Consider the following 14,278-nt stretch of genomic DNA (forward strand, 5'->3'; position numbering starts at 1 on the left):
TACATGGCAGGTGAGGACACTAAGGCCTTCTTCAAAAAGGTTAAAAGGACCTGCCATGGGTACAGCATCCCTGAAGACCAGTACAAGGACTGGTCAGGAAAAAGAACTTTTGCTGTCTATTACAATTATTCCATCCCCATGCTACTGGGGGAAGACTTGGCCAACCATGTGCAGCTGGCCAAGAGGGGGGGAGTGGTCACCCGCGGCCAGGCCAAACAAGCAGGCACTCCCATCCCTGTTCCTGAGCCATCCACCAGAACCCTATCTGTGTTACCAGAGACCCAGACAGAGGTGGTGGAACCGGATCTCATGCCAACAACTACAGCAGCCATAGTACATCCAGTCCCAGGACCGTAACTGGAAAAGCAACCAGCGGCAGAACCAGCGCCAGCACTGACGCCAGCGCTTGCAACTCCACCGCCAGGGGGCGCCAAAGGGCCTAAACTGGCTGAAGCAGCAGACAACTCTACCCAAGAGGCTCAGCCAGAGCCTGAAATATCACCTTGTGCACCAGCACAGAGCGGTCCACAGTCAATGGAAACAACCTCATCACCTACATCGCTCCCAGAGGAACTGGTGTCTCCCGCCTCAAGGGAACAGTTCCAGACAGAGCAGGAAGCCGATGACAGCCTTAAGAAAGCTTGGGCGGCGGCACGCAGCAACCCACCGCCTCTCAGCTCTTCTACCCAATTCCAGTTTGTTGTAAAACAAGGACTTTTATATAAGGGCATTCTTTCTGGTGGACACCAGGAAGGCCAGCATCCTCAAAGACAGTTGGTAGTTCCAACTAAGTACTGGGACAAGCTCTTAAGCTTGGGCCCTGACATCCCAGGGGGCATTCTGGGGTCAACAAAGCAAAACCAGGTTAAAAACATTCCTTCCACTGGGAGGGGATGGGCAAGGACAATGCCAAGTATGTCCGCTCAAATGCATACAAAGTGTTCTTCAATGTCAAATATCTTGTTGTTTACATACTTAGTAGTATATGTAATAGTGCATGTGTTTTGTTAATCTGTTTATTTTAAAGTTCTAGAAGGAAATCACCGCCAGTGTGGTTCCCCCACTGTCTGCGATTTGGGGGGCGTGTCATAAACAGATAGTTAAGGGTTAAGATCTGTTTTACCTGTAAAGGGTTAACATGTAGTACCTGGTGACCACCTGACCAGAGGACCAATCAGAGATAAGATTTTTTCAAATCTCTGTGGAGGGAAGCCTTTGTCTGTGTGAGAACTGTTTTTGGATCTAACAGAAGACAGTCATGTCTCCAAGTTCTCCTGGAGTAGTTTCTACTAATTAATAGTGAGTATTAATTAGAAAGGCGAATTAGTCTTATGATTTGATTTCTATATTTGCAATTGTGTGTTTGCTAAAGGAAAGGCTTTATTCCTGTTTGCTGATATTGCTTTTACTGAGAAAAGGGGGAGAGGGGATTCTCTCCAGAGATTGATAAGGTTATACCCTATGAGTGTCCAGCTTGGGCTCATAGAGATTCTGTATTTTCTTTTGTTCTCTTAATAAATTCTTTTCTTTTCTTTGGACTTGGTTAATTCCTTCCCTTGGGGAAATTCAGGGGAAGGGGAGGGGGAAGTGGGCTACTTCCCTGTGTGTGTGAGATTCAAGGAGTTGAATCAGGGGGGAGGGGGAAGGTTCCTCCTCTGTGAATTGATCTGTGTTCCCAAGGGGGGAAACAGGGGTGTCCCGGCCCACGGAATTGACCGGGTGGTGGCAGCCGAAGGGAAGACCTACCCTAGGATTTTGGGGTGGGGGAAGACATGCGGGTCCTCACTTTGAAACCGCCCAGTTTCAAGTGAGGGTAGACTCTGACAAGACCCCTCCACTGATAAGATGAATGCTGAAACTTTCATGGGTGTTTAATCATATTTAACTTTTATTCTGTATAATGCTGTAAAAATCTGAAGTCTTCATTTTAAAGCAGTAATGAGAATTTTAGCCATGGATGTGATTTCCATGGATGGTTCATGGCAGCTGCATGTACAATTCCGCATGCACAGCTGTCAGAAATCAAGGAATAGTCTTGTATACTAAAAAATTTTAGCAAAATTTTGGTAGAAAGAAAAAACGCTCTCAGGCGGTCTAATATTTCTGGGTTGTAGTCAGATTATCTCAGTACAACACCCATTAGACCAAGCTTTCAGCTAGTTCTAAACCTCAAATATTACGGTTTTAACATGGAAATTATGACAATCTTAGTGCCATAGCAGCATTGAGCTAATATTTCAGACTGATTACTTATACAGTTCATCCTGTCTTTAAGGTTTTCTGCACAGGGCTACTTGCCTCAGGAAATGCATTTCAGGGGTACATTAGCATCTGTTCTTAGGCAGAAGGGAGGCAACGTGCCTGAGACTGTTGCAGATAAAACGCGTTAAGACGTTGAATTCCTCCTGCTCTTGTGGCCGGCAGAGGAAAAAATAATCTGTGTTCATAGTAAAATAATGGGGACTGCTGGGATATAAAGAAATAACCACTGAAGGTTTCTCGCACACAGAGAAAGTCCTCAGTTATAGAGGTAAAATACAGAATCACAGTCTATCAGGATTGGAAGGGACCTCAGGAGGTCATCTAGTTCAATCCCCTGCTCAAAGCAGGACCAATCCCCAGACAGATTTTTGCCCCAGATACCTAAGTGGCCCCCTCAAGGATTGAACTCACAACCCTGGGTTTAGCAGGCCAGTGCCCAAACCAACTATGTCCTCGTTTTTCTTCTGGGTGGTTTTCTTTGAAATGTTTCAGTATTTTACAAATTTTCAAACAATGATTCAAAACTGCTGAATTACAACAAACAGGTGAACCACTATCTCCTGCATTAGTTACCCATGTCCTAAAACTAGTTTGGTTCTTCAAAAATCTGCACTCAGTGACCATGCCCCTCCCCCTGTCCCATCATGCCTTTATTTCACTTACTCAATAAAGTCCTCTTTACTTCTCTGCAGGAGTTCACATGCCTTCTGGATCTCCTGCTCATTCAGGAGCACTAGCGTCCCAATAGTAAGATGGAGCTTTGCTGGGTTCTGGAACAGACTGCTATTGACTCCATGATCCTATTGAAAAGGTAACAAAGAAAGATATAGTGGGCAACTATATGACACAGATTATTTTAAAATTATTTTTACTTAGGTCACAGTTTCTAGCACCAAAAGTTAAAAAGCCCATCCTATTAGCCCCAAGAGAACACGAAATAATACTTACCACACCGCTGAAAAGGCACATGTATTTCCCTGGCTCAAAATAAAGTTCATTATCTGAGATGACGCCTTTAAAGTTTCTACACAAGATTCAGAGCTATATTTCAAAACTCCTCTTTAACATGTTTAAATGGTATCCTGTCTCACGTTGTCAGGGTGTTACGGCCTGGGATGTGCGCAGCTGTGCCTAGTGGTCAGAGCAAGAGTCAGGAACCAGGAGCTGGAGCCCAGGGTCAAAGGCTAGCTGTCAGAGCCAGAGCCCAGGGTCTGAGGCAAGGCAAGGCAGGAGCAGGGCTGTGTCCAAGGTAGGAGTAGGACTGGAACAGGGTGGGAGCAAGGTTGGGAATAAGCAAGCACAGGAGCTATCGCAGCCATGGGCGAATGCTGTGAGAAGCCCATACCCTACTGCTGCTGGTGATCGTAGGAGTAGATCTGCAAATCCCACAGCCAATCAGGCAGCTCAGCCAATCAGGTGGCTCAATTTGGGCCCAGCTTTGTTGATTAGGCTGCCTACGGTTAAATCAGTAGGCAAGCAAGCTAGTAGCAGGTCCTTACTCCTGACACAGGATTAAAACCTCACATTTCACCCAGCATTTTTCATACTTAACTTCAACATCCACAGTTTTTTTATATTTGTACTTATAGGCCAGTCCAGTGACCTGTGAGACCACAAGATCCCATGCAGGAGCTTGTTCTCAGTCATAAGTTGGCAAAGCCTGGTAGCACTTTAGAGGCAGCACTCTCAGGTCCTGGGGGAGGAAAGTGCACTTTGTGTGCTGTTAATTAATTCACTGCTGAATTAATGCCAAAATCCTGACACAGTGGTGTCAAAACCATCTGCATATTTCAACCCAATGCAGTAGCTTTTCAACAAAAGGAAATTACCTTGAGAAGCAATCTCAAAAGCGCAGGTAAGGATGGATTTCCTGTTTGAGAGTACACTTGGTTTCAATTCTCTAGCTTTTCTATATTCTGCCTGGCACCAAAATGAAACTGAAAAAGGCTCTATGCTCCCTCTGCTTTAAGACATATTTAGGATACAGTGCAAGAGATTTGTTTCTTTGGTTTTTAACTCAGGTCTGTAGCCAGAGGATATTTAGCCCATCAGTGGATGGAGTGGGAGATAGAATCTGGAGGTAGGTTGGATTGATTCCAGTTGTTGGCAACAATTCATTTTAATTTCTGTAATGCATACAGATGACAATGAACAGAATACAAATTAACACAATAAATAAGTAGCTTGCAAGAGAGAAGAACTACCCTAATCTCATGAAGCAGATGGTGAAGGGTGAAAAGATAATGCATATTGTGCTGTCTAACCTACTATTGGCCTGAGGAGCTGTCCCTTCTGCAACTTTCAAACACCAGTTGAAGGTATCTGAATATGGATTGGTGAGTGCAGAGCCAGTGGTTGCACATCACCTGGGTATGCTATGTCTTCTGTACTGGGAAGAAGGAGGACCCCAATGAACAGCCCGAGATCCACGGTATCTTCCCTGTGTAGTCCCAAGGATCTCAGGCCTACCCCAGAAATCCTTGTCTCACCCTTCCTGTGTTGCAGAACCACAGATCCTAAATCTTCCATGAAAAGATGCTGTATCTTAGCTGAGTCTTCTTGAAAAACAAAAGTTTCAAAATCTGCCTCCAAATGTCATAGGACTGAGTAGCCGGAAGCTGTATACTTAGATGCAGATAGATTTTAACCCTCTTGTTTATATCCCCAGCTTATGATTTATCATTAGCAACCACTACCATACCACTGTACTTCATTGATTTTTCTTTTAAAACTGCACTCAGTAATGGCATCAATCATATCTCAGTACCAGTCTGCCAGCAGAGACAATTAACAGGAAACCGAAGCCCAGCACACATTCAGTACAAGGGTTAAGGAACGTCAAATGGACATCAAGGGAGAAAGAGCCCACGAGATATGAGCCAAATCAATATTCACCACTATGGTGCCCTATGGACATCATCCAAATATCCAAGAAAACTTCACAGCTCAAGTGCCCACTATGTATATATAGAAGAGAGTATGGTGTAGTGTTCAGAACAAGGGATAGGGATCCAGGAGCCCTGAGTTCTATTTCCAACACTCACGATTAATCAAACTGGACAACTCATTTCATTTGAGTGACTGTTTCTCCACCTGCAAAATGAATATAGCAGTTCCCTATGTCACAGGCATGGGCTAAAGTGAGAGGCAAGCAGAAGGAAGTGCAGCTCTCTCTCTTCCTCTTAGCCTGGTTTTGGGTAAATTCAGTACAACAGAGCTTTCCTCCTCTTGCCCAGTTTAAGGCTGTTTCATAAAATGTAGATTCACTAGGCATGGGAATCTGAAATCAGAAGAGCTAGTGCATGGTTGAGGTTCCTGAACAGCAGGTGGAGCTACATCAGCATCCGATAATGTAAGAAAAGGTGTCCTAGCTAAGAATGAATCTCCTATTTGCCTTCTCTCCTCTAAAGGAGTACCTGTCCCAAGCTTCCCATATCCCACTGGGAAGAGAGAAGAGGGGACACCTCTTCTTTGCCTTCTCTGCCCTACAGAGGGAACAGGAAAAGGGAGAAAACCACCTCTGCTGCTTCTCCTCCCTAAAAGAGAAAGAAGGGAAGGAAGAAATACCAGTTTCCTGCCAGCTACCTCTCCCTTCCAGGGGAAGGCACATTATGCATAAAATCTATTTTGCAAGGGTTATTGTCTAAAACACAGGAATTTTCCTAAGGTGTCACATTTTGTTTTACATCAATATGGAGACTTCATCCTGGTAGAAACTGAAGTGAGGAGCATTAGGGACACACCCGCTGTGCAGTTCCACACACTGCAGACACAAGAGCATTATTTTTGTTTAGGTGACTACAGTACTGCCTGGGAATATGAACCTCTTTTAGATACATTTCTTCTTATCCTATCTCTTCCCTTTGCTGCATCCATCGCCACAAGGTGTTATAAAATCACTTCACTCCGCATAAATACCTCTGATGACAAGGGAAAAAAAATAGGTGAATACCCCCCCCTCCTATTGTGATCTACTTTGACCATTGCTCATATGGATGCCACGAGGCATAATAAAATTTGTGAAATGATTCAAGCTCCTTGCACATAAGCTGCTAGGTAAGTGCAAAGTGGTAGCTGTTAACCTATTAAAAAAAAGCCCTTCCATCTATGCCTACTGTTCCTTAAAATGCACTGGCAGCCAAACAAAAATAAAGGAAATCACTGCCTCTCTAAAAAATCCACTGCTCACGAACTTGGAATCCTGAAAGTTTCTATCTAAAATATTCCCTTTAAGTAACGCTACAAAACATCACTAAGATTTTGGCATATGCCTTCCTTCAAACACTGCCCTCTACTGGACGGAAAGTCATTGTCAGACGTGCCAAAGTATTCTCTCTCGTTAGCAGCTCCAGTGTATAGGGAACATAATGAGCCCTAAGGAAGGGAAGGAGAACAGATTACAGGATTGTGATTTTTCCCCAACCTGTGGAGGAAAGAAACACTTTTTTCTGAAAATAGTAGTAAGCCAATATATGAAGGTTTTATGAAATGAAACAAAACACACTGAATGCTAACTAACTTTATACACATATTTACTCCTCGAAGAGTCACATATGTTGTCCATACTGAAAAGCTATTGCAAATTCTATACAGGGAACAAAATAATTGTGTTCCCAATCTAGGCCTACCACTTTTTTGCATCTATATTTAAACACACACACACACACACACACCCACACACACCCACACACACCCCTGATGCAGAGCTGGCCTAAAAGGAAAGCAGGTCTTTCATAAAAATTGATAAAATTCTGAATTCAACTATCCTACCTTCCATGATTGTGATACAACAAAAATATGACACTCTCATTCACAAATATATATTTAGGGTAGAAGGGAAATGACTAACCATTACTACTTCCAGAGAGTGAGGGGGACAATTAACCACCCCATGGTAACTTTTAGGATCCAACTTCTTCCCCATTAAATATTTGACTCCCTCCCCGCTGCTGAGGCATTCTATCCTGGATATCATAATTTTGATAGAATGCCAGACAACATTTTATTTGAAGCACTCACTTTCTCTTCCCAGAGCCCAAGCACTGTGTGTCTGCAGTACTCCCTACCCATTAGATCAGGGATTGAGAGACCAAGTTCCAGAACAAAATCCTTTTTGGCAAGGTGCATGAATAAACTATTTGATACTGAGCTTCCTCCTTCCCAGTTTTATCTTTTCTGCTACCCAAGGATCTAATATTTAGATGAGAGTTTATGAGCATTTTTATTTCTTACCCCCAATTATATGCCTTTCCAATCCTGATGTATGCACCTACAAGGAATGAGCAGGGTAATTCACAATTCCTCAGAACAACCTAAGGAATCACAGATGCACTAGAAACTTAAGGCATTACAAAATGAGTATATGAAAAATTCCAGGCATAAGAAGCTATACTGGGTGTAGCCCCTCCCTCCCTCCCTCCCCCCGCACACCCCTACCTTTTCACTCTAGGATACCTTCCTTTCATCCCATGTAATTATCTACATTCGATATTTATAGACTGCCAAACACCATAGTAATTGTATTTTCCCTCCCACATTACAGCTGCAGCCTGCTATACATAAAGGCAGCACTTGCAAAGATTGAAAGAACCATACAAGATTTTTCTTGGCAATGTTGCTCCATAACCAGCCATTGAAGGATGGTGGAGACTGCAATGCATACTTCCTTTTCCACCCCCAGGATCAGTTATAAACATTTCAGTCCTCCCCTCTCCTTGATGGTCCATGATGCAAGCCTCTCAAGATCACCCAGAAACCTGTCTCCCATACCTCAATAGTACCATCCCCCTAGTCAGAGACAGATGGAATACATTTAAATATTGGCCCTAGTATTCTATTTTGCCACTTCATTGTCTGGCTGCCTAACCAACGTAAGTGGCTTTGATAATGCTTAAGATTTTTGATATTTTAATGCAACTGTGAACTTACAAAACCTCGTGAAGCCAAAAAAGTAATACAAAATATATACTGACATACAAGACTACATCATTACAAAATATAGATGAATGGTTCTCATGGTAACAATTTAGAGAGGAAAGAATCCTGCACAAATGCTCAACAACCAGAAGAAATGCTAACTTACACACCTGGACTTTTCCTTATTTACTATCATTAGTAAGCTTCTTTTGAGTACTGGAGTCATTAACTGACTCGGCACTGTTTTGAATCTGCAGCAGGAACAAAGATACACAGTTTCTATACCTAAAATCTATTCAAGTTTCTTTAAGCATCCTGAGAAATCCCCTATTACTGTATTGTGGACAGCTCCATAAGCTCTCTTCTGGCACTGTGAAGCACAGTTTTGAATTACTGGTTTTCATTACTGATGTGCTTTCTAGCAGACCCTGTTGTGCAATACAGTGGCATTACTGGCTGTGGAATGATTGAAAGACATATGGAGTTGCAATATATTCTGTGTATCTATGAACACTCATGAAACACTCAAAGGAAGAAGGCTGAAAAGTTAAAGCACCACAATCCCCAAATCTCACATACATAAAACATAAATCTTTGCCAGTGACTAAATTCAATATAGAAAAGTTAAAAAATAATAAAAATTTAGGATCTGAATCCTGATAAAGGGAGTGGCAAAAAAATATTTTTAGACCTGAAGCCAAAATGTCAAGTAAGCTATTTACAAGAGTCTGAAGGGGCAATGCTGAGAGAAAAAAATCAGTATTTCTATTCACTGATGGAACAGGAGCAACATTAGCAGAGAAAGAAATGGAGGAGGAGGAAAGAGAGAGAACTTATTTTAAGGATTTTATAATCTTTAACAAAACATACAGAGGTATTGAAAAGTGATACTGCAAAACAATTTCTAGTTTAAAGAGTATAGTTTATCATCAAATTTTTGGCATACTTAAAATTATCAAGAAAGACGTGTGCAATATACATTAAATTAATCCAAATACATTCACTAAGGAAGTCAAGTAAAACACCAATCCCCATCATTTTAGGAAAGCCCTAAAAATGCGTAAAATTTCTACCTGTTGATTATGCAGTTAACGAACATATCTCACTGATAAGTTTTATACATTCTCAGCTACATCATCCATACTACTGAAGAGGGCTTTTATTTCTGGGTGCCTGGTCTGAATGCAACCTGAGTCTGTAGTGACCAAAAGCCATAACTAATTGACAGACGATGAAATAAGTTATGTATTTGTATTACCATGGTGTTTAAAAGCGCTAATCCTGAACCAGGACCGCCATTGCGCTAGGTACCATGCAAACAGATGGTGCCTGCCTCAAAGGGCATACAATCTTAGCATAGGACAAGAGACAACAGATCGGGGAATATAAGCAAACAATAAGGCAACATGAGAGAAAGCACAAAGATGCTTGTTTTAAAATTTAACTAGTGAGAAATGAAAGCTAGTGTCATGGGCCACTCAAGAGGTGAGAACTAAAATTTCATTAGCAAATGAGCAATGATAGGTAGGGTTGGATAGGCTGTGAAGGGCCTTGAAAGCAAAGACAAGTGGCTTATGTGTTTGATGTAATAGAGAACAGGGAGCCAAGGCGAAGAAAATAATCTTTGCAGCAGCATTCTGAATGGATACAAGAGGGGCAAAATTGCATTTGTCAAGGACAGAGAAAAGGATGTTGCAGTAACTGAGACGCGAGATGATGTGTAGATGAAAAGTAGGCATTTTAGAGATGTTACACAGAAAGAAATGGCATGATTCAGACATATCCTGGATGTGAGGACAGAGGTCTGAGTTGAAAATGATATCCAGGTCACACAGGCCTGAGTGACAGGAAAGAAGGTGGTGTTGTCAACTGTGATCAATAAAGGAAGGGGCAGGGGGAGATTAAGAGCTTTGTTTTAGCTATATTAAACTTGAGCTAATGGCTAAACATCCACAAAAAGATGTCAGAAAGACAGGCAGAGATTTTATATTGGACAGAAAGAGACAAGTCTGGAGAAGAGAGATAGATATGTGAGCCATCAGGATAGACATAGTAGCTGAACTTTTGTTTGTGAATGAGATAACCCAGAGATAAGGTGTAAAGGAAAAAGAAACAATAATCCTCCAAAGGACACGCTGAAGGAGCAAATAGCAATGAAGAAATCCCCTATTGCCAGGCAAGGACAGAGTCACAGAAGCCAAGGAGGATGAGATTTCAAGAAGAAGAAGAAGACGACGACGGTTGACTTTGTAAAAGGTGGCTGACAGGTCAAGGAGGAGGAGAATGGAGTACTGCTTCTGAGCTTTAACTATGAAGAGGTCAAGACTTTGATGAAAACAGTTCCAGTGATATGCAAGAGGTGGAAGGCAGCCTGGAGAGGATTTTGAAGGAACTGGAGAAGAGGAACTCCAGACAGCTAACAGTGATCTTGGTATATATGGTGCTTACGGCACAAAACTGGCAAGAAGAGCTCTGCTTAGAATGTGCCCATGACATGAAGGCCATCTCTTTCCATAACAGCTTGTTCCACTGGAAAAACGGAACTGTAAACCAACAGAGGAAGCCAGGCCAAGATCATGGTACTCACTGCTAGATAAAATGAGCACTAATCTTGCTGCATTGAGATGAATGCAAAACCTACCTCTCTGTCTAGGCTTCCTTCTATGGCACTCTTACACCAACACTCCTGATCTTCTATATTCAGTTTTAAAAAACTAAGCCTGCCTCTTGCTCACAAAAGAGTTATCGTTCTTATTCTTCGGAAGTGCTTGGGTACTATGATGAGCACCAATATCAGACCCTAGATAAATGAAATGACTGTCACATGCACACAATCTAGCACTCTCATTGTCCGCCTCAGCAAAGAAGCCAATGAATGAATGGGCATGAACACCCAATTAGCCCCTCCTTCCTAAAAGGTAAACCTCCCATCTTAGTGTTGACATACATCAGCGGATGGCAGCGTAACACTGCTCTCTCTTCTGAACCTGTTCTGAGAAGACTCCATGGCTATCAAGTTGCAATGGAATTTAGTGCTGGTGAAAGCTAACAAATTAATCCTTTTTTTTTTTTTGAAGAAGGATTATACAGCATTCACTGAATTCTGTTCTCAATTCTGTGCCTAATTATTTCCTGCTGCTATCAGTTTAAGATTTGAAAACAAGCAAGAAGTAATATCAGCACAGTCTTGGTGGATGAAAGAAAATGTTGTGAAGTGATAATGTTTGCACTGTGTCAAATGCTACCAAGTCATTTCTGGCTAAGTTAAGGTAACGATTCCCACATTTGTTCAATGTCGGGGCCAAAGGGACAGTGAAAAAGCAGCAGCAAGCTTATTAAAACCCCTTGTCACATGCTGGATATTTATAGTAGAAACCACGTAAAATGCAGCCAAAGGTTACGTACATTAATGGTTTTCAAATTTTAAAAACCAAAACTTTTGAATCGCAGTTTCCTCCACATTTGTGGAAAATATTTTACTATCAATTTATTACAAAAATAATTCCATGTTCCAAAAGCCTCCATTAGAGTGCTCTCAGCATCTTCAATATAACTAGTTTTCATTGTCTACTTTTAAGGCCTCATAATTTATTACTGTACTTATGCATTCCACAAACACAAGTGACATTTTCTCCCCTATCAGCATATATTTTAATTTGCCTGTAACGTTAATAAAATAAAGCAGCATCTTGGGGAAGAGTATCCATTTTTATGTCAGTTACTTCCAAGTATCCAAGTTCCCTACCTTGGAGCATTTCTCCAATACTTCCTCCTTAAACTGTAGAAATTTTTCCTGAATCGCAGGCTGGTTGAGAGCAAAGGACAGGAAGTGTGTGAATGGCTGCTTCTTGCGGAAACTCTCAGCAAGAACATCGATCCGTGTTCGGGCTGAAATGACACCACTACGCTGTTGTCCAGTAATCACTAAAAGCAAATAAAGTAACACTAATTTTAGCTATATGAAATCCACACAAGATTAGTGACATTTTGCTATGATGTCCACAAGAGCTAAGAACTAATTAAAAAGATACTGATTTTACACTGTACTTATTAATGCATTTAACAATCCATATTCTTCTAGGATATTGACAAGTTAAGTAAGAATATAAATTAAATTCTAGAAGACTCAGGACAGAAGACAATCAAATAGAACTCCAATACTAATTTAATTCACTATAGTCAATATTATTATGAAGCATTTATATTGCAGTAGCACCTAGAGGCCTCAAGTAGTTTGGGCACACTGTGCCAGACACTGTAAGAAAGTCACTACCCCAAATTGCGTACAAGCTAAAAAATAAACTTAGATCCTATTGGATAGTTATTTATCTATACTACTATTAGCCTTGTTTATCTGCATCACTATTCCCCTTTCTTATTTGATATATAGCAGTATTAACGACTGAGAAATGTATGGTTTCAGAGTAGCAGCCGTATTAGTCTGTATCCGCAAAAAGAACAGGAGTACTTGTGGCACCCTAGTCTCTAAGGTGCCACAAGTACTCCTGTTCTTTTTGAGAAACATATGGGGCTGCAATATTCTTTTTTAATTACCTGGTAGCACTGTATCTTCATAGCCTCATTCCAGGTCTTAAAGGAGGAAAGGTAGAAAAATAAGATATTCTAAACCCCTTCAACATAGCCAGAGAAGTCTTGCTAGACTATTGATTTTCCTTCAATGCCTTACATTTTTGCTTCTCTTTAAAATTAGGATGATGTCATTCAAAAGGTTGCTTCTCCTCCTCAGCCGCCTAAAGAAAAGTAGTCCCTAAAGTGTTTATAGAGCTGTGACGCCAAACAAAGTGACAAGATTCTCTCAGTTCAGTTGCTCTTGAAATGTCTGCATAACTGTCTCAAGTTTTCAGGTAGGCAACCCCTTATTTGGAGTTAAACATTTGCATGACCCCCTTACATTTACTACAAAAGAAAGAGTAAAAGATGTATCCATAACAACAATGGTAATAATACACCATTTGTGTGTGCGTTGAGAGGCTAACAGAGAATATGTGACCTTGAAAGAAAAGGATGTGGAGACTGGGGATTGCTTTAAATTAATTTTTCAAGGCCTCACAATCCTCCTAATCGCCTTTCACGACCCCCAGAAGGTCACAATCCACTGATTCTGAACAGTATTGACAGGCAGGAAATTTTAAAGACTACGGGTAGTGATCAATGGCTCCATGTCTAGTTGGCAGCCAGTATCAAGTGGAGTGCCCCAAGGGTCCGTCCTGGGGCCGGTTTTGTTCAATATCTTCATTAATGATCTAGAGGATGGTGTGGACTGCACCCTCAGCAAGTTTGCAGATGAAATTAAACTGGGAGGAGTGGTAGATACGCTGGAAGGTAGGGATAGGATACAGAGGGACCTAGACAAATTAGAGGATTGGGCCAAAAGAAATCTGATGAGGTTCAACAAGGACAAGTGCAGAGTCCTGCACTTAGGACGGAAGAATCCCATGCACTGCTACAGACTAGGGACTGGACCTAGGGGTTACAGTGGACGAGAAGCTGAATATGAGTCAACAGTGTGCCCTTGTTGCCAGGAAGGCTAACAGCATTTTGGACTGTATAAGTAGGGGCATTGCCAGCAGATCGAGGGATGTGACCGTTCCCCTCTATTTGACATTGGTGAGACCTCATCTGTAGTACTGTGTCCAGTTTTGGGCCCCACGCTACAAGAAGGATGTGGAAAAATTGGAAACAGTTCAGCGGAGGGCAACAAAAATTATTAGGGGGCTGAAGCACATGACTTATGAGGAGAGGCTGAGGGGACTGGGGTTGTTTAGTCTGCAGAAGAGAAGAATGAGGGGGATTTGATAGCTGCTTTCAACTACCTGAAAGGGGGTTCCAAAAACAATGGATCTAGAATGTTCTCAGTGGTATCAGATGACAGAACAAGGAGTAATGGTCTCAAGTTGCAGTGGGGGAGGTTTAGGTTGGATAGTAGGAAATACTTTTTCACTAGGAGGATGGTGAAGCACTGGAATGGGTTACCTAGGGAGGTGGTGGAATCTCCTTCCTTAGAGGTTTTTAAGGTCAAGCTTGACAAAGCCCTGTCTGGGATGATTTAGTTGGGGATTGGTCCTGCTTTGAGCAGGGG

At 41.8% G+C, this 14,278-nt stretch overlaps 1 protein-coding gene across 4 annotated transcripts in view; it reads right to left on the reverse strand.

Annotated features, from left to right (window-relative positions):
* The window catches only part of ASCC1 (activating signal cointegrator 1 complex subunit 1), a 61,830-nt gene that overhangs the window by 39,943 nt on the left and 7,609 nt on the right, over positions 1 to 14,278 (reverse strand). For all 4 annotated transcript variants that reach the window (XM_045023988.1, XM_045023990.1, XM_045023987.1 and 1 more), the window contains exons 5-6: positions 11,924 to 12,102; positions 2,926 to 3,062 (exon numbers count right to left, since the gene is read on the reverse strand). In XM_045023988.1, the coding sequence (XP_044879923.1) occupies positions 2,926 to 3,062; positions 11,924 to 12,102 (316 nt within the window). The remainder of the gene's footprint in view (positions 1 to 2,925; positions 3,063 to 11,923; positions 12,103 to 14,278) is intronic.

This window comes from Mauremys mutica, chromosome 7, assembly GCF_020497125.1.
Source record: "Mauremys mutica isolate MM-2020 ecotype Southern chromosome 7, ASM2049712v1, whole genome shotgun sequence".
NCBI lineage: Eukaryota > Metazoa > Chordata > Testudines > Geoemydidae > Mauremys > Mauremys mutica.